Source organism: Plecotus auritus (genome assembly GCF_963455305.1).
Source record: "Plecotus auritus genome assembly, chromosome: 6".
Classification (NCBI taxonomy): domain Eukaryota; kingdom Metazoa; phylum Chordata; class Mammalia; order Chiroptera; family Vespertilionidae; genus Plecotus; species Plecotus auritus.
The window spans coordinates 13,891,895-13,918,313 of record NC_137773.1 but is presented as its reverse complement, the minus strand read 5'-3'; the positions used below and the strand labels follow the sequence as shown (position 1 = coordinate 13,918,313).

General features: G+C 40.9%; 1 protein-coding gene across 5 annotated transcripts in view; it reads right to left on the bottom strand.

Annotated features, from left to right (window-relative positions):
- The window catches only part of GABRB2 (gamma-aminobutyric acid type A receptor subunit beta2), a 203,358-nt gene that overhangs the window by 23,337 nt on the left and 153,602 nt on the right, over positions 1-26,419 (bottom strand). For 3 of the 5 annotated variants that reach the window (XM_080673122.1, XM_080673120.1, XM_080673121.1), the window contains exons 7-9: positions 15,489-15,626; positions 13,448-13,600; positions 8,553-8,794 (exon numbers count right to left, since the gene is read on the bottom strand). In XM_080673122.1, coding sequence (XP_080529248.1) covers positions 8,553-8,794; positions 13,448-13,600; positions 15,489-15,626 — 533 coding nt within the window. Of the gene's footprint in view, positions 1-4,305; positions 4,420-8,552; positions 8,795-13,447; positions 13,601-15,488; positions 15,627-26,419 lie in introns of all 5 variants that reach the window. The other 2 variants (XM_080673118.1, XM_080673119.1) reach the window with 1 other exon arrangement.

Here is a 26,419-nt window from a genome sequence, read left to right as displayed (position 1 = left end):
CCCCCCCCCCCCAATAAAAGAGTCATTATCTGTCTTTTGCATCCTGAGTTTCTCTCTGTTGCTCATGTATGTGTGTTGGGGGGTGAGGGGAGGAGAGGAGAGGGGAGGGGAAAGGAAGGAAAAGGGAGAGAGAGAAAAGGAAATGGACTCATTGGCAGTTTTTCTGAATGGCTGCCATGTTGTTTCTTTGTGTAGATGCTTCATTTTGATGTGGACCTTCCTATAAGGTCTCCCCATTTGCTCAACTACAGCTTGAGTAAATTCCTCTGGATTCTGCTTGCAGCAATGTTGGCTCTGCTTATGCATCTCTGCCTCTCTGCAGAGCCTCAGTTTGAGTTGAGTGTTGTTTTGTTCTATTGTTGTTTCATTCTCTATGGCTTTTGGACAGGGGGGAAAAATGGGTTTTTATCTCCACTTCTCTAAGACTTTTGACAACTGGACACAGACATCAGTTTTCTATTGGTCATTTTAAGGGCTGGGTGGTATGTGTTTGTGTGTGTGCGTGTGTGTGTGTGTGTGTGTGTGTGTGTGTGTGTACTGCCATGCTCTCATATGGTGCTAGTAGGTATGTACACTATAGTAGAAATTTTCTGGGGAACAACTTGGCAATGTGGGTCACTGTTTTGTTTTTTTTAAATATATTTTATTAATTTTTTACAGAGAGGAAGAGAGAGGAGAGGGATAGAGAGCTAGAAACATCGATGAGAGAGAAACATCGATCAGCTGCCTCCTGCACACCCCCTACTGGGGATGTGCCTGCAACCAAGGTACGTGCCCCTGACCGGAATCGAACCTGGGACCCTTCAGTCCGCAGGCCGACGCTCTATCCACTGAGCCAAACCGGTTTCGGCATGGGTCACTGTTTTAAAGACACTTTTTGACCCAGGAATTCCATGTTAAGAAATAGATTAGGAATCAATCATGTACAAACAAGTCAGCAATGGGATGCTTATTTTAGACTTATTTATAATAGAAAAGTACTTAGGAACAATGCAAATATCTAACAACAGGTACTCATTCCATAAATTATGGAAAATAAGTTCAATAAAATGTCTTATAGCTATTAGAAATGATGTATATTTAAGTAAAATATACAAAGAGATTAAGTAGAAAACAGCAGTATACACAATAGTAGAGCAAAATTATGTATGTAAACATATCACTAATCCTATCTAATAAAAGAGTAATATGCAAATTGACCATCACTCCAACACACAAGATGGCTGTCTCCATGTGGTCAAAGATGGCTGCCCCCATGTGGACACAAGATGGCCACCACAAGATGGCCAGCAGGGGAGGGCAGTTGGGAGGAACCAGGCCTGCAAGGGAGGGCAGTTGTGGGTGATCAGGCCAGCAGGGGAGGGCAGTTGGGAAGGACCAGGCCTGCAAGGCAGGGCAGTTGGGGGCAATCAAGCCTTCAGGGGAGGGCAGTTAGGGGTGACCAGGCTGGCAGAGGAGGGAAGTTGGGGGCAACCAGGCCTGCAGGGAAGGGCATTTGGGGGGGGACCCAGGCCTGCAGGGGAGGGTAGTTAGGGGGACCAGGACTGTAGGGGAGAGCAGTTGGTGGGGACCAGGCCTGCAGGGTAGGGCAGTTAGGGAGACCAGGCCAGCAGGGCAAGGCAGTTAGGGGCAATCAGGCTGGCAGGGGAGCAGTTAGGCATCAATTAGGCTGGCAGGGGAGTGGTTAGGGGGTGATCAGGCTTGCAGGCAGAAGCAGTTAGGGGCAATCAGGAAGGCAGGCAGGTGAGCAGTTGGGAGCCAGCAGTCCTGGATTGTGAGAGGGATGTCCGACTGACCATTTAGGCCCGAACCCTATCAGTTGGACATCTCTTGAGGGGTCCCAGATTGGAGAGGGTGCAGGCTGGGCTGAAGGACACCCTCCCGCCCCCCTGTGCATGAATTTCGTGCACCGGGCCTCTAGTTGTAAATAAAAGGCAATGTTGACAATGATTATATCTAGGTGTGCGGGTTTAGGTGGTTTTCATTGCCTTTTGCACTTTTTATAAAAAATAATGATCCTGAATTACTTTTATAATCAGAAAAATAGTAATAGTAATAGAGCAACAAAAAAACCCCTTGAGAAACATATACTCCCTGCTATCACCTCCAGAATAATAGCAACTATTGAGTGCTCTTTGCCTGGCACCATAAAGGCCCTTAATTATCTAATTTAATGCTCACAGTAGCTCAATGAGGCAGAAATTAGTGTTTCAGTTTTCAGTTGAGGAACTTGAGGGATGGAAAGGTTAAACACATCTAATGGCACACGGTTCGTGAAAGACCATGCCTGAATGTGAGCCCAGTTGAGTGTGATTCGAAAAGGCATCAGCTTCCCACTGCATCCTGCTGCCTCTGAGGATTGTCCCATATATCGTGATGCTTTTACAAGTTACAGGTTTAACAGCTCATTATTTAAAGTTTTGAATGCTGGTCCTTGTTTCTCAGTTTAATTATGAACCTGAAAGAGGACTCAGGTGATAGAATAGACATACCAAACACAGGACAGTATCTCAGAGGGAAGGCAGGGGTGGGTGGGAAGAGATCAACCAAAGCACTTGCATGCATATATGCATAACCCATGGACACAGACAATAGGGTAGTGAAGGCCCAGGGTGGGGTGGGTGGGGAGGAGCAGGCTAGAAGGGGTCAATGGGAAAAAAGGGGACATATATAATACTTTCAACAATAAATATTTTAAAAAGCAGAAGACATTACGATTCATATTTCAATGTAAATCATTGAGCATTCTCTTTAACAGGTCATCAGGGTATCATTAACTCTTTCAAACTATCAACTGAACAATTTAATGCACCAAAGAGACACATTTTCTTTAAAATATCCTTATGATCTGAGGATTTTCTGAATTTTCATGTAACTTTACCCAGTCATTAGACCAATCATGTAGTATACTTTGATTTTGATTTTGAAAAAATACAACTGTTTTCATCATAAACCTAAACTCCAGCTGTAGGACATTTTCTAAATCATTAGCATTCTACCCAGAATACAGCCCAATCAAACCAGTCTACTTCAATTTCAAAAACAGTAGCTAGAATTCCAAACAAGAACAACACAAATGAGAGAGCCTGAGAGAACAGACATAGTAGGGACTGGATGCTTAGGGGATTAGGACTAAAATAGTGATGAACAGAGTTTCAAACATCTCCTGGAATCTAGTTTATCATACTCTGTTACTATACGCAATACAACAAGTAACCAAGTTAAAAAACAACTTAAAACAAAGTCATTATTTAATAGGTTAACCATCCTTGTTCCTCACCTCAAGAGCAATAATAATGAGTACAGAGGAATTTGAGGTTAGGGCAATAAAATTAAGGAAGAACATGATACTCAGAAGATACAATAATGACAGCTCATCTGGCATCAAGCCCTTGTAAGAAAGATTCACAAGCATTTAATATCATTCACTGCCTCGCCAAGAAATAGAAATTTTAAAAAGCTGGAGTCGGACAAGTAGTGTGTGATAAGGTAAAATGGTGACAATCATCATCATCATCATCATTATCATCATCCTCCTCCTCTTCCTCCTCCTGTTCCTCATCTTCCTCCTCCTGTTCCTCATCTTCCTCCTCCTTCAATATGGAGGTCAATATGAATGACAATTTGCCAATTAAGAATTGCAAACATGAAAACTCAGAAACTAAACTCTAAGTAGTAGTCAAAAATAGGCTTTCTTTGGAAAATTTCATTCAAGAGTTTTGATGCAGAACAATCTCAATCACTGCCTCCTTTCTATCAATAAAATAGTGCTGGGTCGGCCAAGGTAATACTTATTTGTAAAATAAGTAACAACGAAGCAACAAGGACTTGATGCAAACATAACATTCTTAGGCACAAATTCATAATCTAGGACAAAAACAAGTTCCTCAGTTCTGAGCCAACCAACAGGAGAAATGCACAATTCGTCTTCACCTATTCCACTAGACTAGCCCAAAGACACACAAGAGCACTAAGGAATGGCAGAGTATGGAATGACACTCTACCCTCTCAATACCAATGAACAGGAATCTCAAGAGATGATCCACTTGGTTTCTTTCTCTAGCACAACAATCTCAACTGAATGGAACACTGAAGCTTAGATTCATCATCGCTGTATTTTACAAAAGCAAACCTGGGAAAACCCCATTAGGGTCACACAAAAACATTTAACTTATTCCCACATTTCCGTGGATACAAGTCCATAGGTTATCTGCAAAGAATGCATACATTATTTTAAAGGGAACAGCTAAACAAATTGGCCCCAACAGAAATACAAATAAATGGATTAAAAACTGGCTAGCTAACCGTATATAGAGAGAAATCGTAATTGGTAGTCCGTCTAGTTGGGGAGAAGTTTCCAGTTGGGTCCCACAAGGATCGATATTGGGTCCCATTTTGTTTAATATCTTTATAAAAAATCTGGAAGACAAAGTAGAGAATGTGCTAATTAAATTGACTGATGCCACTAGATGAAGATTGGTGGTTAAAGTAAACTATATATAGATAAATGCTACTGGTCTTTAGAAAGACTGATGATCATAGAGAATAGGACTTCTAATTATTTGTATCTTTTTAATGTATTAAAAAAACTAATTCCCAGCACAAGAAATAGATTTAAAAGATCTTAGTGGCTTTGTATAACACAAAATTAGGCACAATGGATAAAGACAATATAGACACAATACCCATAAATACAGAAAATGCGGAATGAAGAATGCCCCCACATAGAGGTATTTTTGGTGCAGCTTTACTTGGAAAACTGGTGGCTATGGATCTCTCAAAAATAATGCTGCTGGAGGCATTTCAGGTATGCAAGAATCAATGTGGTAGAAAGGCAGGAGTAACTAAATTCTCAAATATGTATATACTTAGTTATTAGCAGACAAATAAACAACATAAAACTTAAATGCAAAAAAGAGAGCTGAAAACTTGAAGACATAAGCAAGAGAAGTCCATAACTTTAATCCAAAGCAAATTCTATAAGGAAACACACACACACACACACACACACACACACACACACAAATAGAAGAATGCAAGGGATAATAGGAAGGACTCTTCTAACATTAGGAGAGAGACTTTTTTTTTTACCTCTCTAGAAGACACTTGGGAAAAAGAAATGTTAAGTAGACCTCTTGTTGGTTTGAGGTTTATTTTAAAAATCTTAGTATTTTGCAACTTAATCTGTCACATTGAAGACAACTGGAAAGTGACAGTGCTAGTCAGTCATGGACTCTCATGTAGACAGGTGGGTTTTTCAGGTGAAATGAATATATAAACTAATGTGGAATCAGCTTTTCAATTCGGTATTATTTTTTCACTTGTTAGCACAGTGGGTCACACTCTGGATAAGGCCTGGAAAACCCAGCTCGAACCTCAGAAATTTTGTTAACTTTGCTGTTCAACCTTGAAAACTTGTTCCTGAAAAGTTTTAGTTTTTGCATTAAATGATATGATAAGAATTGTATTAAGAACTGCAGATACTCTTGTTAAAATAAAGACCTACAGGAAGTTAATACAGAGAAGAGATGGAAAATGTGAAAGCGTGCCATGGAGGCAACGTTGGCTCCTGTGTGGCCAGCTTCCACCTCCACTCCTCCCTGACCTCAGCACAGAGAGCGCAGTACAAGACTCACTCTGCATAACCTGACTCACAGTTCCCATCTCTAGGAAACCACCAAGAGGAACATGGAAAAGTTAATCCCCTCCCTACTGACTGATTTTTCCAAAGCAGCCAACAATCCTTAGCTGATTATATGTGCCCAATCTTTGGCCAACAAAAAATAACTTAAGAATTACAGTTCGAAAAAAGGGACATTATTGATAAAAAAAAAAAAAATAGAGTGGCACTATTCATGACACTCGCACAAGAGAAAGCTCCGTGCAGTCAGAGCCCAAGGTGGGTCTCCCCTAACCTTCCATGCTGGGGTCAACAGGAAACCAGGGGCATCTGGAAGGCTATCTGGTCACCTTTTTGTCTTAATCTAATCAAGGCAGCTGTGAATATTCTGACCTAAGAAATGATGGACAAAGTTGGAAGTAGTTCATGGATTTTAAAGCTAATACCTACGGATGATACATGATTTTCCTGCTTTGACTTTACAACTTCTGACCTGAAACATTTCTCCGCAGATAATTCCTTCTTTTAGGGATGGGACAGCAATACATGCTATTCGTGTAAAATACACAAGCAAGCTTTGCCAACAGGTCTGGATGGATAATATCTACTGTTTATAACATTTTAATATTTTACTAATATTTTCCACTTACTGAGTGTGTACCATGTACTGGGGGACTATGTTACACTCGCTATACAGTATCAAAAACACTCTTCATAAAAAACTATGAAAGAGGAATTAACCGTATTTTACAGATGGGGCAACTGAAGGTTAGCAAGACTCATTTTCTTTTGCCTGTTGTCACACAACTATTAAATGGAGAGTAAGTCTTGCACTTGACTGACCTCGAAATATTTCTTCACTAACATTGTGCTAATGGTAACTCCTGCTGTCCTGATGCTATGCTTGGTGATCAAAGAAAGTGGAGAAACCACTTGTCTTAGAGAGTTTAAGACTGGGACAAACATTGTTTCTGGGCCTCAGTTTCTCATACTTAAAATGAGGGAATTGGACTAGAGCAGGGGTCTTTAGCTGGGGGATATTGACATTCCGAGAAGGACAATTCTTTGTTATGGGGAAGCTGCATGATGCACCATCGCTGTTCATCAGCATCCCTGGTCTTTATCTACTCACTAAGGACCAGAAGCAACCCTCTCCCCCCTTTTTTGACAACCCGTAATGTCTGCATGCCCAGAGATCCCTGGGGCATGCTGCCTGTGTTTTGGTCACTGCACCAGAAGAAGTCTAGGAATGTCTATTGTTCTCTCATATTCTATATTCTGAGTTGTGGGTCCACCGTCAGCCAAGAGGACCAGTTCTTTCACCACCACAGGGCACCTCCATCTCAGTACCCTGAATTTAAAACCATCAGTTTGCTGTCAAAATGCCACTCTCTGGGTCTTAAATTTGTCATTTAAATGCAAATTGGTCTGAAAAAAATTGGAGAGATGAAAGTGAAAAAAGATCAGATGGTATTTAGTCAGCTTTGCATTAGGCAGTTGATTTAGACTCATTTCAAATGGCAGGACTATGAGATAGCTTTTATTTATTTATTCATTTTATTTTCTTTATTGAGGCCAGTGTATCAGGACAATCATAAAATGGGTTTAAATAGCACAGCCCGAGAACCACAATGCTATGTTGGAATCTATTGACAGTTTTCAATAAATGAAACCTCCGACACTGGAAAGAAGCTGACAGTTTCCCAGACCTTGGTTCATTGGCTTTCAAGGGCCATACTTAAGATTTGCATCCTTACAAATAACGTCCCAGGAAAGGAGTGCCTTTGGTTAGAGAATAGCCCATCAATTATCAGACCTATGGAGATGTGGAAACATTAGTGAGCCAGCAGCTTTCACTAGATTTGCTCCAAATAAAACTCAATGATAGACGTTATTTATGGTCTTCTATCCTTGGAATTAAATTGATGTTCGAAATATTAAAACATCAGTTAAATAATCAGTGGTATGGTTAACAGTTCCAGAGGTTTAGAAGAATTACTGTCTTCCTGGTTCCAACACTCTGAACCACGATGCCCAGGCATACCCCAGGGCAATCAAATCAGGATTTCTGGGGAAGAAACCCAGCCTTCAGTATTTTTATTGCTCTCCCAGTCATTCAACCAGGCGCTGAAGGCTGAGAATTATTGCCTTAAAGAATGAACCAGTTTATAACTGGGAATTATTCTTTGCCTATGCCTGTTTTAAGTAAGATAGTGGCCTCCTGTAGTCAAATGCTTCAGTGATTTTAAGTGGCATATATGCAAGGCATTCAGTAATTATCTGTCACTTAAGGAGAAAATGATTCTTTTCTCTCCTCCTCCCTGGCCCCCCTTTGCCTCTGCTTCTTCTGATGACTTCAAAGAGAAAGTCTCAGTTTGCTGCTGGTCAGTCTTAAATACATCTCTGTACTTGCTTATCTCCCTTCTAAATCCAAAAGCCTGTACAGCTCAGGCCCCAGAGCCTTCATCTAGTATAGCCTAGTATTTAATAACATCATTAAATTATTTATTTATTTATTTATTTATTTATTTATTTATTTATTTATTTATACCTAAGCTTATCTTTTAGCAAGTAATACCGATTTATGTGATATGAAATTTCCTCTTTAAATACATTTAAATAATGTGAGTAAAATTAAAGAAATATAAAGTAAATAATAGCACACATCATACTCAGACATTGAGAAAGTCACAAAGGCGGTTTTCAGGTGACTGTGGCCTGGGTAACCCTAGTGTTAAGGAAAAGGGCATCTACATGTGTCACAGATGTGGGCTGTACTTGTGCCTCCATTGCTAATTATCTTCATGATTTGTGGGAAATTACCCATTCTCTCCCCTGGGCCATGGTTTCCCCATTTGTTAAGCAAGACCTTTGACCTATATTGCTGGCATTCTTCTATGAGTTTAAGAAGCAAGGCCTGCCCCGCATTTACCTTGTTGACATCCAGGCGCATCTTATCACTGTTGGCGCTCGCCCTCTCGGCTGCTTTCTTTTGGCGTTGGGGTCCCCTCCCAAAGAAGATGTAGTTGACCAGAGCATATTCCAGAAGGGCCATAAACACAAAGACAAAGCACCCCATCAGGTACATGTCAATGGCCTTCACATAGGGGATTTTAGGGAGAGTCTCCCGGAGGTGAGTGTTGATGGTGGTCATTGTAAGGACAGTTGTAATTCCTGGAAAAAAGAAAAAAAGAGAGTTAGAATAATAATGCTCCGGTGTTCTTGCTGCTCTCATTACAGCTGGAAAGATTACGGTACTCTTTTAGTCATTCATATATGCCACAAAATATTTCCTGGGCACTTATTATAGTCCAGCTCTGTGACAGGCCCTGGGGATATGCACAAATCATCTATTTGTAATAAACATTAATTATTTACAATCCCTCTTCAGTTATATTTATATGTTATAGTTATATATCTAATGCGAGGGGGTTGAAAAGTGAATTAAATGCTGCTGTGTTAGATACTGGTAGGTTGTGTGTTGAGAACACAGAGGAAACACAGGTTTTGGAGCTCCATTTTGAAGAATGACTGGGAGTCACCCAGACAACCCAGGACTGAAGGTCAAAAGTGAAGTTAAAGTTAGATGAAAGGGCGTTGGTGGTGGAGAGAGCTTTCTGTGTGGGGTGAAGGTATACAGCTCACTGAAAGACTCTCAAAAAGTCAACGTGGGTACGTGAGGATATGGTGGGAAGAATGGTAAGGAGAGTGAAGGTTAAGTAAGAGCTACATCATGGAGGGCCATATATACAGAGCCTAATGAGGAATTTGAACTTGAAATTATAGGCAATGTGGGGCCACTGGCCAGCTTGGAGCAGGGAGATATAGGGACAAATTGTGTTTATGATAGTCACTCTGATAGCTATGGGGGCGGGTATAGAGAAGCATACAAGACAGGAATAAAGAACCCTCCTTTATGAGTGTTCCTCCCCCCGCCCCCGCCGAGAAAAGGGGAAATAAAATAATTACAACAGTACAAAAATCAATCAATGCATTATATAGATGATATGGACAAATGATTATAAAAATGTGGAAACTGCAGAGGAGGATAATAGAGAAATTGAAACCTAACCTTCATGTTTCTAGATTGGGCATCGAGGCATGTAATACACAGATAAATTATACAGATGTATTACAAGATTCCTTATGGAAAATGCCACACTAAGCGATGGCATTTATAATTATAATTATTCGTCCAGCTGTATAAGCACCTCTAACTGGGGGGATTAGTCTCCCTCAAAGGTGTAATTGGAGGGGTAAACATTGCTACACAGGAAAAAGCACAGGGGTCCAGAGTCCCTGGTAGGATAAGTTCCTTGTGAAAATAGGCAGAGCTCAGAGTCAAGATCCCACAGGTGGGAGGTTAGGCAGTCAACATGTGAACTGGGATCTCTCCAACTCAGAAACCTGTGTTCTTAAACACTACCTACTAAAGTTAAGTTTCATTTCTGTGATTTTTTTGGGAACATAGGTTTCCTGATTTAATTTTATCTCTTTAATAAGATCATAATTTTTGTCTTGTTTTTATACATGCTCCTAAAACAAATACAAAAAAATAATTTTTTAATAATCATTTTTTAATTTTTTTTTGTTTTTGTTTTTTTTTTTTTAAATTGGTTTTAGACTGAGAAGAAGGGAGAAGGAAGGAGAGGGAGAAAGAGAGATAGAAACATCAATGAGAGAGAAACATCTATCAGCTGCCTCCTGCATGTCCTTCACTGGGGATCGAGCCCACCACCCAGGCCTGTGGCCTGACCAGGATTTGAACCAGTGACCTTTCGGTACATGAGCAATGCTCAACCACTAGGCAACACTGGCTCAGCAGAAAAAATAAATTTGAGCATCTGATTCTGAGCATGAGCAGAAAAACCCTGGCCTTGCTTTAGAGCTAGGTAGGTGTCTTAACAGTTCTCAGATGTTTCTTTTTTATTACAATTCTAGAGGCCTGGTGCACAAAATTCGTGCACGGAGGTGTGTGTCCCTCAGTCCAGCCTGTACTCTCTCCAATCTGGGACCCCTCCAGGGATGTCTGACTGCCCGTTTGGGGATCAGACCTAAACGGGCAGTCAGACATTCCTCTCACAATCCAGGACTGCTGACTCCCAACCGCTCACCTGCCTGCCTGCCTGATTGCCTCTAACTGCTTCTTCCTGCCAGCCTAATCATCCCCTAACCACTCCCCTGCCAGCCTGATCAACACCTAACTGCTCCCCTGCCAGTCCGATTGCCCCTAACTGTCCTCCCCTGCAGGCCTGGTCCCCCCCAACTACCCTCCCCTGCTGGCCTGGTCCCCCCCAACTGCCCTCACCTGCAGGCCTGGTCCCCCCCAACTGCCCTCACCTGCAGGCCTGGTCCCCACCAACTGCCCTCCCCTGCCAGCCTGGTCACCCCTAACTGCCCTCCCCTGCTGGCCTGATCACCCCCAACTGCCCTCCCCTGCAGGCCTGGTCCCCCTCAACTGCCCTCCCCTGCAGGCCTGGTCCCCCCCAACTGCCCTCACCTGCAGGCCTGGTCCCCCCCAACTGCCCTCCCCTGCAGGCCTGGTCCCCACCAACTGCCCTCCCCTGCCAGCCTGGTCACCCCTAACTGCCCTCCCCTGCTGGCCTGATCACCCCCAACTGCCCTCCCCTGCAGGCCTGGTCCCGCTCAACTGCCCTCCCCTGCAGGCCTGGTTGCCCCCAACTGCCCTCCCCTGCAGGCCTGGTCCCTCCCCAACCGCCCTCCCCTGCTGGCCATCTTGTGGTGGCCATCCTATGTCCACATGGGGGTGGCCCTCTTTGACCACATGGGGGCGGCCATCTTGGGTGTTGGAGTGATGGTTAATTTGCATATTACTTTTTTATTAGATAGGATTAATCTTTTTGAAACATTTCCCAATTTCATTTTCTCTTCTTTATGTCATCCACAGATTATTCTGTATGATATGTATATCACAAAACTGACAATGCTGATTTTACTATTTATCTAAATCTCATTTTAAGGCATTTCTGACCTAGTAATAAATTGTTCACATAGGGAGATGGATGAATTGGGGGAAAAAAAGAGAGAGAGAGCGAGAACTCATGGATATGGACAATAGTGTGGTGATTGCAAGGGGGGGGTGTGTGGGTGGGGTCGAAGAGGCTATAGAAGGGATAAATGGTGATAGAAAAAAAAGAAAATAAAATTTATATAAAGAAGTAAATAAATTACTTATTATTCCTGTAATAGACATAAAATAGATAAGAAATATTCAATTGGAAATAAGATATTTACAAATATCATTCATTCCTTTATTCAGCAAATATTTACTGCAACATCATTTTCTATGAGAGACACTATGGATGTAATGGAAGCAAAATTAGATATTGGCCTTTCTCCAAAGGATCTTCCAGTACCAGGGTGAAAATGACATCACAAACCGAAAGAATGCATAACAGTGGGGCCTACAGAGGGGAGCTCTCTAGCACTTTAAGAGGTTAAAGCACAGGGACTTGGCTCAGAACAGGAGGTCATTACTCTCCCTTCCCGCCTAGAACTACCACAATCTAAGATCAACACAGCAGCCACAGTGATTCCTCCAAAACTGAAATCAAATCATGTTACTTCTTTGTTCAATAACTCTGTTGCTCAGCATAAAAGTGAAGCCTTTATTTTGGCCCCCAAACCACCTCGTAATCTTTTCATCCCCTCTCACACACACTGTCCTAGCTCCTGAACTCTCTCTGCATTTGCCTCGCTGTCACCTCACTGGCGTGCTCATGGCCTGGAATGTTCTTATCCAGATAACTGCGGCTTTTCATCCTCTTCAAGTCTGTTCCATTGACAATTTCTGAGTAAGTTCTACCCTGATTATTCTACACTGTACCCCCTGGCATCAAATTTTTGCTTGGTTTTCTCCTGTCCCCTGCCATGTCAGTCCAACCTCCCCCTTGCTTATTTCCCTCAATAAACTTACCATATTATATAATTGGCATGGCTATTCAATTTATTGTCTATCTTTTACTGCTGGAACATAAGTTCCAGAAGGGCACGGATTCATCTCCAGTGCCGAGAGTATCTGGCATGGCACATAGTAGGCATTCAACAAGTACTTGTTGAATGAATAAATGAATGACTTCTCCAAGGAAGTAACAATTTCATTGAGATCTCATGGTGGAGGAGTTAACATTTCAAAATTGAAAGGAATAGTCAGAATTCAAAATAATAAAGATTGTGTAAAAGATCATAAATTTACCATATCTGGAGTTAGCAACATAAAAATGTCCATGAAATACAATTTATTCTTTCTTTGGTCTTATAACAAAAGAAAAATCAAGCATAACTGATAACTGATGCCATAGATTATTTCCCAAAACTTTTGTTTGGTTTTCTCCTGTCCCCTGCCATGCCAGTCCAAAACATTCATAAGACTTTAGACTGCTTTCTGCTTAGCTACTTTTTACACAGTACATTTTCCTGTTGTTTTTTGTTTTGTTTTGTGTTTTTTTTTTTTGCTCAGAAAACAAAAAGAGGGAGGGACATCTTCCCAGGTAAAGAAGCACGGATAGAGATTAATAATTATCAAGTGATATTACACGAATTATGCTTGAATAAAAATATCACACGGATGGGACTAATTACATTACCAATAGCTATCTAGTTAACTAATTTCGACATGAAAGAGCTTTAATATGTGTTTAATTGATTTAACGCTGAATCAGATCACCCAAAGTCTCAGAGTCAAATCCTTGTAATGTGTGCAGTCTGGTTTCATCATGTGTTACAAATTCCAGAGAAGGAAAGTGTGTTTTTGGACACGCACGCACGTGTGAGTTAAACTCCGCAAGCAGACAGAAAATGGCCTACCTAATGCCACTCTTGCAGCTGAAGCATCGTAATTAATCCAGAAGGAGACCCAGGAGAGGATAGTGATCAGGATGGAAGGCATATACGTTTGCAGGATAAAGTACCCAATGTTTCTCTTCAGCTTAAAACTGAGGGACAACCTGGGATAGGAACCTAGAAAGGCAATTTTAGAACATCATCATTATCAAGCATACTTGTAGGATACTTTCCTTTAAAGGCCCCTACACAGTCTGTATATTTTCCTAAATTCAAATCTAGCTCTTGGTGAAGAGCAGGCACTTTCTTCTGCAAAAGATGTCTGAGACTGGTCTTTATTTAGCAGGAGTTACTCCATGTTGATTACATCCCACACTCATCAGTCATTAAAAGAATTCCCAGTTTTCTCTGCTCGGCCTCATGTACTGGATCAAAAAATACTCATTATCTACAACTGTGATGACAAAACCATTTGGGACAGTCCCTTTGTCCCCCCTCAATTGTTTCTCAGATAGTCACCCATTAAGATTTTTTATTTTTTTCATATCAGAATCAGGCTGCACACTCTGATGCTAGTAAAAGATGGCTAGCTCTTCACACACAAAGCCCCAGTATGGTTTTAAATCTGGATCAGTGGCTGTACTTCAGGCAATGCAGCAACTCCCTGAAATTTCAGGATGGTTTTCAAGTGTAGGCATTATTTTTTTTCTAAAATCAGTGTATTCATCAAAGTTCTGAAGCAGGGGTGGGGAACGTCCGGCCCATGGGCCACATAAGGCCCACAAAATCATTTGGTCTGGCCCTGCCAAGGCATTAGTGGCGAGTTAATTAAATGTTTGACCAAACAGAGCAGGCTAATTTTTAAGTTCATAATTTTCTGTGGCCTGCGAATGCTGCCATAAATATCCAAATGGCCCTTGGCAGAAATAAAGGTTCCCCACCCTCGTTCCAAAAGGGATCCCTGACCTACTCAAAGGTGGAGAATCACTATTCCTGAGCAATATCTGTGGGAGATACAACTAAAGCATCACATTCCTGAAGTGGGGTCCTTTGATTGTGGTGATCTGGGGTTTACACTTTACATAATATATGTAACAGAACACAGCCTTAGAACATAAATGGCTCACACTGATAAATAGCGTCTTAATGTGAAAGTAAGAGTATTTTATGTAGGAACTCATTTCTACAGAGTTTCAGCAATCCAAAGGACTTCATACTTAGGAAAAGTTTCTGTTATTATTGTTCTTTTTTTTTTTTTTAAAGCAAAAGGCTACACTGTATTCTTACTAAGTCATGCAACTCTTGCCTGAAGTTGTTTGTAGGGACAGGAAGTACCCGAATCAGAGGGGAAACTGAAAATTTACAGTGATAGCGCTATTTCCATGTGTGGGATTCACTTCAATGAGACATATTCCTGTGGGCTTATTATTTTTCCCCTTAATGAATGATGTAGCAAATTACCATTTTACTGGGCTTTCTTGTTAAAAATTTGTGCTGATGATACCAAGTTTGACAACCTAAAACCTCAATACCAGCAGGGTAAGGGCAGCAAAGGCATCAGGATAATCTCAGGATCTGGAAGGGTGTTTACCTGCAAAACAGGGGTCACACTACATAAAGCAATTCCTGTCCTCCAGGGGAAACGTGAAATTCTCCTACCCTACTCTCTTCAGAGAATTTCGCTGTGGTCAGACTTGAGTGAACTGTGACTTGGTTATTCCCTGTGTATTTGAAAGAATGATGATCAATTCTGTGAGATGCATAAAATCAGGGGAACCACTGACCCAGGTCTTCATTTCTTTCTCTATTCTGTCTACAACAATTCGTCCCTTCGTTGTCCAATGAGAGACACAGCGCTAAGCCTCTCAGCGTTGCTGGGGGTGCCTTCAGGAAAATAACTGGATGGGCTGCAAATGAGCAATGGGCTTGATGGGGACCTGAGGGTTTTCAGCAGATCTCAGTCTTCTAGAGTCACCATCCTTCCCGGGGACCCGATCCGGAAATAAGAGACCCCTGTTTATAAACGACGATGACTTTTACCTTAACCCTCTTCCCTGATACAAACCTGTGGAGAAAACAACCTTCTTGGTGATGAGTTTGTAATCTACAATAGAGAACTGTGGAAGCTCAATCTTTGTTACTCCCGTTACTGCTTTATCTTCCCCACGCCAGTAAAACTCAATGTCGTCAGTGGTATATCCATCTGTAAAGAAAACATACACACACACACACAGACACACAAAATGAAAAACAAACAAACAAAAAAGACAGAATAAAGTTTAGTAGATGAATTTTGCAAATGATACTAGCTACAGTTAGAGGGTATTATTATATGTTAGGTACCATGCTAAGCACCTCAAGTATATTAGCACATTTAATCCCCACAACAAACTCATGAGGGAAGCATAATTAGGCCCCCAAGAGGAATCACAGGCTTAGAGAAATTAGCAGCTCACATTAAGTCTTGCAACTAGGGAGTGGCATAGTTGGAACTTGAACCTAGGTTTATCTGAGTATGAATCTCATTCTCAAACATTATCATATTTTTACATAACCCTGATGGCACTCTAAGAGAAGACAAAAGAAGAGGAACATCATTTAAGTTATCAGTACAGCACGAAATGCTATCAGACTCCCCCCCCCCCACCGTATAAGATATTTGAATTATAATATATTTGAGTTTCAAGTCAGAAGAGAAATGATTATTAAGGGAGTCATTAGTTTGTTAATACTCATAGACATGACCTCCAAATTTGATTTTGCAGCATATCTGAACTCCAAATTTCTCTCCAAAACAAACCTCAAAACAACGTTGATTCTAATAGTTTTTGTTTGTTTGTTTGTTTGTTTTTTCTGGGTATTTTCTTTTAATATCCCTTGTTTTTCAAAGTGCCTGTAAGTTGACCACTTTTATAATCAAACCTTTTTTCGAGGACAAGATTCTAATAGTTTTAAGAAATAAATACAAATGTATAGTGTACACTATCAATGCACAGTGCATTTAGGAGGTATTCTTCCATTCATTCGACGGCTATTTACTGAGCATCTACTATGCTCATCAGTGCACAGATGCTGGGGATAGGACTCTGTACAATAACGACATGTCCTCTGTTATAATGATATTTTCAATCCATGGGGCAGAGTAGAATAAGCACACATATTCTAATAAGTAAGCGCACATATAACTGCAACAAATAAGCACATATTAGATTGTGAACAGTGTTGTACAGGGAAGCATGCAATGAAATCCAGTGAATATTGATATTATATGAACTAATCCCCCACAACCTCCATAAAAGCATGTATTATCTTTGTGTATCCTAATTATCTCTTCAAAGAACTTTCGTATCTTGATACTTGAATTTTTAAAGTATAGGAAACAGGACAGATATTGCTCTCCCAATTTCAAAAGCAAAGAAACAAATTAAAAAGATCATCTAAGTTCTTTGCCTTTTGACATGTGACTAGCTAGTGTAACACTGAGGACTATAATTACCATCCTCTGAATCTTAGCTCTTATCTTTTGAATACACCACATTGCCTCCAAAGAGAGAGAGTCAGATCTCCAAAAAAGTGGAAAAAATATTTTTTCAAAGAACTGCAATGCCCTTGATTTGAAAGTTTATATAAACTATAGCACAGCTCAGGCAGCGTCTTAACTTTTCTAGAAATCTGCAGTCCTCCTTATTCATAGGTGCAATGATGCAGTAATACAGTTTTTTGGAAGCGTTATTGAGACTTGAACTTCTGGTTTTGCATCTATAGGCTTCTGGATAATAGCTAATGCTTTTGAAAAGGCTTGTTTAGTTGAGAACATCATAAATTATATTGTAATCAAAACTGTAGTTTTATTATATTATAAACTACCAACATTTTTATTAGCGTGATCTCATTCAGAGCCCTTTGTTTTGTTAGACAATGTCTTTCTGCATATAAAACTTTGATTTTAAAGCAAAGCCCAAGGGAACGGCATAGTAAACAGATTCTCAGAAAACAGCTTCTCACTCCCCATTAATCTACCTCATTATATTCTTTAACTTATCCTCAGAACGGGGGTGTCTGTCCTAAAAGAGAACTTCCCTAATATGACCCTGGGGACCCTCACAGTTCAGAGCTTCCTCTCAAATATAACCTAATTTCTCATTTGCTATTTGCACACATCTCTGTTATGAAATTGTTTTAAATCAATGACAATCCCACCTTTGATAAAACAGTTTAAAATAGAAAGATAAAAGAAATTTGCTCAGAGAATGAACCTCGATAGTTAGAAATGCATTGCAATATTGAACCTGTGGTATATAAACATAAATAAAGGTATTTATGAAACCAGAAGGCAATCGTGTTTTTGTTTTTGTTTTAATAAAAGCTTTTGTCAAATGCAGCCATCTTCAAAAGAAGAGGTTGAGAGAAAACTCTCACCATTTCCCAAAGAGGATTAAGTCTAACCTAGTGAGGGGTGTGTTTCTGGTCCTGCAGCTTCCTCTCTTAAGTATCTACCGTCTTTGTCCAGCACCACAAATCTAACAGCAGCTCTCTGCAGGCAGAGGCACCAGCTATGGCACTGCACTACAGTTGCATAGGAGATGCCTAGTAGTTGTTAAATAGGTAGAAACATTATTATGAAACCCAGACTGTTATCAAACCTATTGACCATATGCATTTTATTTTATTAGGATATAAAACATGCCCACCCAGATGTGCCCCATAAATTGCTGGAGGTATCCATACATTTTATGGTGAATATATTCAACCCTGAATATATAGTTGAATTAACCAAATAATTATGCAATGCACATGTGGATTTGGGCAATGGTGGTTTATCCAGACGCTTGGCATTGATAAGGTATTCATCATGTTTATACTTTTTTTCTCTTGCTCCTGTCACACTACCTGGCACATGGCTGGCATTAAGTATCTTCTGAATGAATAAAAAGGACACCCAATAATAATATAGAATAATCCAAAGGTTCTTCATTATATCGCTCTCCTTATGTAATAGCTGAGCAAGTTTCCTAACCACTCTCCTGTGTTTCATTTTCTCACTTGTAAATTGGGAGTTTTTATGCCGAAAAACAGTTGCTATTTGTAAAATACAATGCTTAAGAAGGTCAGCTAGGACCTTCTTAATACCTTTGCTGTTATTTCATGAGCAAATACATGGACATGCACAACGAGAAACCCAGCTGTTCAATCAAGGACACTTACAGAACTCTCCAAAGTGTTTGGAAATTATAATAGAACATTTAGTTTATTTTGATATTTAGGATTTTGGAATCTGACACCAGAGAACATTGTGTTGTGCATACAACTTGGCTAGTGCTGGTCTTAAAAATTCCCATCTTCTTGACTTCATTTGTTTTAAGCAAGTATAGAATATTGCAAATGGAAAGGAAACGGATGTGCTTGCATCATCGATTTCTGAAGAGGAAAGACCAACAATCCCTGACAGTGCCAGGGTGGTCAAGTGCAAAGCTAGCTCAGATACTGTGTGGATTACCTGAAAGAAGTCCTAGTTTTCTTTTCCTCTGAATTTTCTCTGCAGGAACAGTTAGCAGTCTTTCAAAGTGATTAAAAAATAAAACGTATGCAAATATATATGACCTGACTTCTACAGCTTTCATAACAATAATGAGTGAAAATAATTAGATTTCTTGTAAAAGATATCAGAAGGGGGTGGTGCACAGGAGCTCCTCATTAATGTCTTGCAAATTAAATTCATCTTTTATATTTTATTCATGAGATTCTAGAAACTGAGTCATTAAATTCTACTGTACTCTTATCATTAAAACCATAACCCAGATAAATTCAGATGGCCTATGAGTAATACAAAATACAAATTTATTGGAATTTATTTTGAGGACTTAAAAACTGTATAAAATATTACAAGTCTCAGATCAGGATATATATATATATATATATATATATATATATATATATACACACACATGTATCTCCTATCTAATAAAAGAGTAATATGCAAATTGACCATCACTCCAACACACAAGATGGCTGCCCCCATGTGGTCAAAGATAGGCTGCCCCCATGTGGACATAAGATGGCTGCCAAAAGATGGCCAGCAGGGGAGGGCAGTTGGGGGTGATCAAGCCTGCAGGGGAGGGCAGTTAGGGGTGACCAGGCTGGCAGAGGAGGGAAGTTGGGGGCGACCGGGCCTGCAGGGAAGGGCAGTTGGGGGGGACCCAGGCCTGCAGGGGAGGGCAGTTAGGGGCAATCAGGCTGGCAGGGGAGCAGTTAGGCATCAATCAGGCTGGCAGGGGAGTGGTTAGGGGGTGATCGGGCTGGCAGGCAGAAGCAGTTAGTGGCAATCAGGAAGGCAGGAAGGTGAGCAGTTGGGAGCCAGCAGTCCTGGCTTGTGAGAGGGATGTCTGACTGCCCGTTTAGGCCTGATCCTACCGGGTTCGGGCCTAAACAGGCAGCTGGACATCCCTCGAGGGGTCCCAGATTGGAGAGGGTGCAGGCTGGGCTGAGGGACACACGAATTTCCTGCACCGGGCCTCTAGTATATATATAAATGTGCAAATATACATAAGAAATGAATGATAAACAATCTAGCTTTCAAATATTGGTAAAAACATCCTAATATATAAAAACCCAGGTCTGTAATGACTGAAGGCTTGACCAACCAGAAGTCAGTCCTGCAGTCATTACTGGGTCGCCATGGGGACCCAGCACTGACTGCCGAGGGGGCTGCAGATCAGGCCGGGAGAGAGGCCTGGACAGAGAAGCAGAGTCTGATCCATAGCCTCCATGGCAGCTGTTATCAGCCCTTGCCTCTCTCTTTCTCTCTGGGCCTGGCCAGCAGCCGTACCTCTCTTTCTCTCCAGGGGGGCTGCTGATCAGCCCTGCCTCTCTGATCAGGCCCGGAGATGCTGACTGGCATAGAAACTTACCAATCAGAACCAAATCTGGGTGAACTGTGAGGAGCCAATGGCTGCCTAGGAGGCGGAGCTTCTGATTCTGACTGGCATAGAAACCGACCAATCAGAACCTAACCTTGGTGAACTGTGAAGGCAGAACCTAAGGTGGGGACTGTGAGGAGGGCTTTTAGGGGCAATAGCTGTTTGGTGTAAGGTATAAGAAAGCGGTTCAATTTTTTAATGACCGGTTTGGCAGTATAGTGCATATAGCTGGCTATCAGTCCAGATATAGGAATTATGTATTTTTGTCTGACAAGAGCATCTCCTCCTGCTGAAAAAGGCTTTTCCTCCCCCATTTAAGCAATCCTATACTATATAATCTATCTATACTAATAAAAGTGTAATATGCTAATTAGACTGGGTTGACCGGCCATCTTCTGGACATCTGACTTCCTTCCAGACAAAGCCATGGTAGTGGGAGCCGAGGCAGAGAGGGCAGTTGGGGGCAAGATCAGGCTGGCAGGAGAGGGCCATTGAGGACCAGATCAGGCCAGCAGGGGAGGGCAGTTAGGGGTGATCAGGCAAGCAGGCAGAAGCAGTTAGGGGCAATCAGGCAGGCAGGCAGGTGAGTGGTTAAGAGCCAGTGGTCCCAGATTGCGAGAGGAATGTCCAACTGCTGGTTTAGGCCCGATCCCTATGGATCGGCAGTTGGACATCCCCCAAGGGGTCCCCAATTGGAGAGGGTGCAGGCTGGGCAGAGGGGATCCCCCCCCCCCCCACCGTGCATGAATTTTGTGTACTGGGCCACTAGTCTATTATATGAGAGCTAAGGAGTAAAAATGCCATTTTAACAACACTCACATAACTGGACATGTTCTCATAATTATGACATTTTCTTATTACATACCATGGCATTTTAAAACTTTTTCTCTCTTAATGTCAGTCTACATGTCTACTTTGTTATCTACTAAATAAATATTTAATTTTAGAAGAATTTTACTGTACAAAGGATATGAACTTACCAAGAAATTAAACAGTGGTGGCTGGTGACATCATTTTTTTTCAAGGGGGAAATTAAAGTGACTTGTTTTTTTCTTGCTACTTATTTAAACTTAGTTCCTCAATTGGACTGCTGAATGTTGTAGGGTAATTATCTATCTCCCATTGTATCTAACATAGCAATAGTTATACAATAACACAGTAGTTGCTTTAACCTGTTAATTCTCAGTCATCACACCAACTTCTGACAACTGAGAATTATGGGTTGGGAATAATTCACACTAGTCATGGATGCTTTATATTTTTTAAGAACTACTTATCTCAAATTCCCTGCCCTTTATATTTCTATCACAGCACTTTAAAAATGTTTTTGAATTGAATACCTCATTGTAAAAAAATTTAGTATATTACTGCCTTATGCGTATTTAAAATTCTATTGGTTTTTAAATAACTACTAGTAAAAATTTATGTTCTGAGGAACACTAAGCCTGCATCACGTGCTTCATGGAAAAGGCTTCTACTGTCCATATATTGTTGAGTCACTGCATATTTTGGCCCCCTCTTATAGTTACAAACATGTAACAGAATTTAGGAAATCCCACAATAAACAATCTGTTTAACTTTACTTACCCCTGGAATTTCCCAAACCTATTGACCATATGCATTTTACTTTATTATTATTATTTTTTTAGGATATAAAATATGCCCACCCAGATGTGTTCCATAAATTGCTGGAGGTATTCATACATTTTAGGGTGATTTAGTTAATGTTCCCCGAAAAGCCAGGTAAGCCCTTGAAAAGGCTCACTGTTCCCCAGAAACTTATCTTGCTTCTTTAGTGGATTAAACATTTTTTCCCCTCTAGAAAACATTTGCAAATAACAGAGATGAAATTGTCTTTTTTTAAAAAATATATTGATTTTTTACAGAGAGGAAGGGAGAGGGAGAGAGAGTTAGAAACATGGATGAGAGAGAAACATCAATCAGCTGCCTCCTGCACACCCCCTATTGGGGATGTGCCCGCAACCCAGGTACATGCCCTTGACCGAATCGAACCTGGGACCCTTGAGTCTGCAGGCCGACGCTCTATCCACTGAGCCAAACCAGTTAGGGCTCAAATTGTCTTTTAATGGAGCAAGGCAGACAGACATTTCTGGAAAGCAGCACAACTGAATGTAAGAAGGTGAGCATTTTCAGGACTCACTCTGCGATCACTTAGAAGTCTGTCAGCCACCGTCAGAACCCACTCCACTCCAGGCGGAGGCCTGTGTGCTGTGCAAAGGAGCAAGACCTAGCTTAGTCCACGGCCCATGAAATGTGCAGGGAGTTTTCAAGAGGGAGAGGCACACTTGTCAGCCACAACTCTTTAAATTCAGCAATGCAAGCCTCCCAAAGACACCCTGCGTGATTGCCCTGACTCCGTAATTGCATCCTATTCTTCACACTGCTCTTTAGATGGCCCGCTAGACACCGTTTCTGTGCTGTCAAATCACTTCTAGACCCCGAGCAGCTCAAAATCATCGGCCGAGGGTAAGGCAGACGTGATTACCCAGTGGCATCTTAGTCAGGACACCACTAAGTAATGGCCCAGTGTTCATCCCACATCAAAGATGACCTACTTTTGGTGTTATGACTACTTTCAAATTCAAATCTTATGATGTGAAAGAATAGGAAATCAGTCATAATCAAGTAAAATGTCAGATTTTGTGCTTTAAAGATCATCTCTTAACTTGAATTTCAATGCAAGTCTCAGTCTTTGTTGTCTCCGTATGGAAGCAGGATGATCCGGTGGCTGTGTCTGCATGTTTAGCTACACAGTGTTCCTTACATCTTTTTTTCGAATGTCTGGAGAGATGAAGCCATTAAGCTAGTGGTCCAAGTAAGAGAAAGAAAGGTGAGCCAGCGCTGAGCTTGGGCTACTGGAGGCCTGGCAACTTCCCTTAGCTTTTTTGGACCTCCTGGGAACCTTCCAGGGATCCCTAGATCATACTTTAAGTAGCACTGCTTTAGAGGATCTCGAATTTGAAATTTAAGGAAAGCTCTAAATAATTCATTTTAATTTAAATTATTACAAATTACCAAAAACTAGCAATCTAGTTTCTTCTAGTAGAAATAAAAGCAATTTGCTTTTGAAATAGCTGGGGACCTTTGTGTGTTTCGTGCTGTTTAGTTGGTTCCGATTTCTGGTGACCCTATGCATGAGTGATGGCCACGATACCTTGTCCTCTTATCCTCAGCAGCCCTGCTCAGCTCCTGAGGAGTCGTACCCACAGCTTCTTTTATGAAGTCAATCCATCTCACGTTTGGTCTTCCTCCTTTCCTGCTGCCTTCTGTTTTCCTCAGCATTATTGTCTTTCCCAAATAACCCTGCCTCCTCATGATGTGCCCAAAGTAGGACAGCTTCGGTTTTGTCATTTCTGCCTCCAGCTATGTTTCAGGCTTAATTTGCTCTTGGGCCCCCTTGTTCATCTTTCTGGTGGTCCAGGGTATCCATAGAGGTCGCTTTCAATACCATACTTCAAATGCATCAATTTTTTTTTCCTTATCTGCCTTCTTCACTGTCCAATGTTCATATTTTTGTATAGCAATTAGGACTTTCAAAAATCACTTTTATTCCATAGATTTAGTTTATATATAAACATATACACATACAGGGCTGGGCAAAAAGTAGGTTTATAGTTGTTTGTATGTAAAATAATACCATCTATATATATAAAAACCTAAGCGACTGTTCGACTGGTAGCTATGACGTGCACTGACTATCAAGGGGCAGACACTCAATGCACAGGCATGGAAACATGGAACAGACTGATAAATCTCAGAGGGGAGGTGGGAGGGGGGAGGGCAGGAAGAGATTAACCAAAGATCTTATATGCATACTAGAGGCCCAGTGCATGGATTTGTGCACTGTTGGGGTCCCTCGGCCTGGCCTGTGGGGATCGGACCAAAACTGGCAGTCTGACATCCCCCAAGGGGTCCTGGATTGCAAGAGGGCACAGGCCAGGCCGAGGGACCACACCAGTGCACGAATCCGTGCACTGGGCCTCTAGTAATTAATAAATAATACAAGAATAAACTCTGTTTCACATAGTCACAACTATAAACCTACTTTTGACCACCCCATATATATTTGAAATTTTAAAAATTAAATGCATATAATGTGTGTGTGTGTATATATATATATATACATATATATATATATATATATATATATATATACACACACACACACATATATATATGTATAAAATTTGGGTTTTCTCTGAAGTAGTAAAACTATATATTTAGCAAAGGAATTAATGCATTTGTACACAATTGAAACTATTTTCTATCATACTATCAACCTGGTGAAAGGTAAATATATGTGAATAAAGTGAAATGCCAACTCTCTTTGTTTGGCCTCTAAATACCTATACAAGACCCTGAAAGTCACTTCATTAGTGAAGGCTAGGAAGCTAAGAATTAGAGCTTATTACATGGAATAAGACATTTTCATCTTAAAGAAAAAGTTATATAGAAAAATGCTCAAATAATGCCTAGAGCCTTAACCAATGTTGATGCAAATCTGTTCTATTCTAAACTACTGATTATATTCCTGGGTTGAGAAGAAAATCAATCCTTAAGGAATTTGTAAAAATATTGACATGAAAGATAAATACATGATGTAGATATGTCCACAAATTCTATGATATTCCTACCCACAAATGGTGGGGCCTAATTCCCCAGGAGTGTGGGCTGGACTTAGTGATGTACTTCTAGGACTCAGAAAACAGCACAAGTGATGGATGCCACTTCTGAGATTAGGTTATAAAAGACTGAGGCTTCTGGATGAGTTCTTCCTCTCTCTCTTTCAGATTACATGAGCTGCACTGTGGAGAGTCCTAAATGATAAGGAACTGAGGGAGGCCTCCAGGCATTAGTTAGAGGAATGAGGACCTCAGTTCAACAGGAACTCTGTGAGGAACTGAGATCTGCCAAAACTCTGAGTGAGCTTAAAAATGGGCCATTGCCCAGTTAAGCCTTCAGATGAGACCATGGCCCTGACCATCAGCTTGACCACAAAGCTGATTACTAACTCTCAGAACTATGAGCTAATAAATGGTTGCTCTTATAAGCTGTTAAGCTTCAAGGTAGTTTGTTATCCAGAAATAAATAGCTAATAAACCTGCTATTTTGGAATGGCATGGTCTAGTACAGTGGTCGGCAAACTGCGGCTCGTGAGCCACATGCAGCTCTTTGGCCCCTTGAGTGTGGCTCTTCCACAAAATACCATGGCCTGGGCAAGTCTATTTTGAAGAAGTGGCATTAGAAGAAGTTTAAGTTTAAAAAATTTGGCTCTCAAAAGAGATTTCAATCGTTGTACTGTTGATATTTGGCTCTGTTGACGAATGAGTTTGCCGACCACTGGCCTACTATACCAAACAAGCAGGGGTTTCATTCACATACTCCCTACTTCCCACTATGTCTCCAAAGCCTAAGTGCTCTAAAAAAGCAAAAAATGCCACCTGTGTTTTCTATGTTCTCAGAACTAGAGAAAATACTTGCAAAGCAATTAGTACACTGGCTTAATGATTACTGCTCATTATCATTCTGATTACTGATGTCTATAGCTAAAGCAAAGCTTTTATTTTTTAAACTTTACATAGTTTAAAAGTTAAGCTTCGACACATAACTTTTAGGTTCAGTTCAAGTTAGAAAATAGTTGCACAACCAGCAGCTGGGTTAAAACATTTGGCAGTCAATCAAGGGCTAAGATTCTCAAACGTTTCAGGTGCCAAACAAATTGGGTGATGTGTAGGTCCTGATGGTGGTGAACTGGAGAGTGTATGCCCCACCCCATCTGAAATAATTTGAATTCAAGTACAAACACCAGAAATAACAACATTGTGCTGATTTTAAAAATGCAATTATGAGTCAAATGTTACCCGAATCCATGAGTTTACATCCTAAAGATGACAGAGGCAATTTCCATAATTATAGTCATCATGTGCTGTTGGTCACCTCTGCCAGTACCTTGCTTTCTAAATTGGGTAAACCAGGGGTCGGCAAACTCATTCGTCAACAGAGCCAAATATCAACAATACAACGATTGAAATCTCTTTTGAGAGCCAAATTTTTTAAA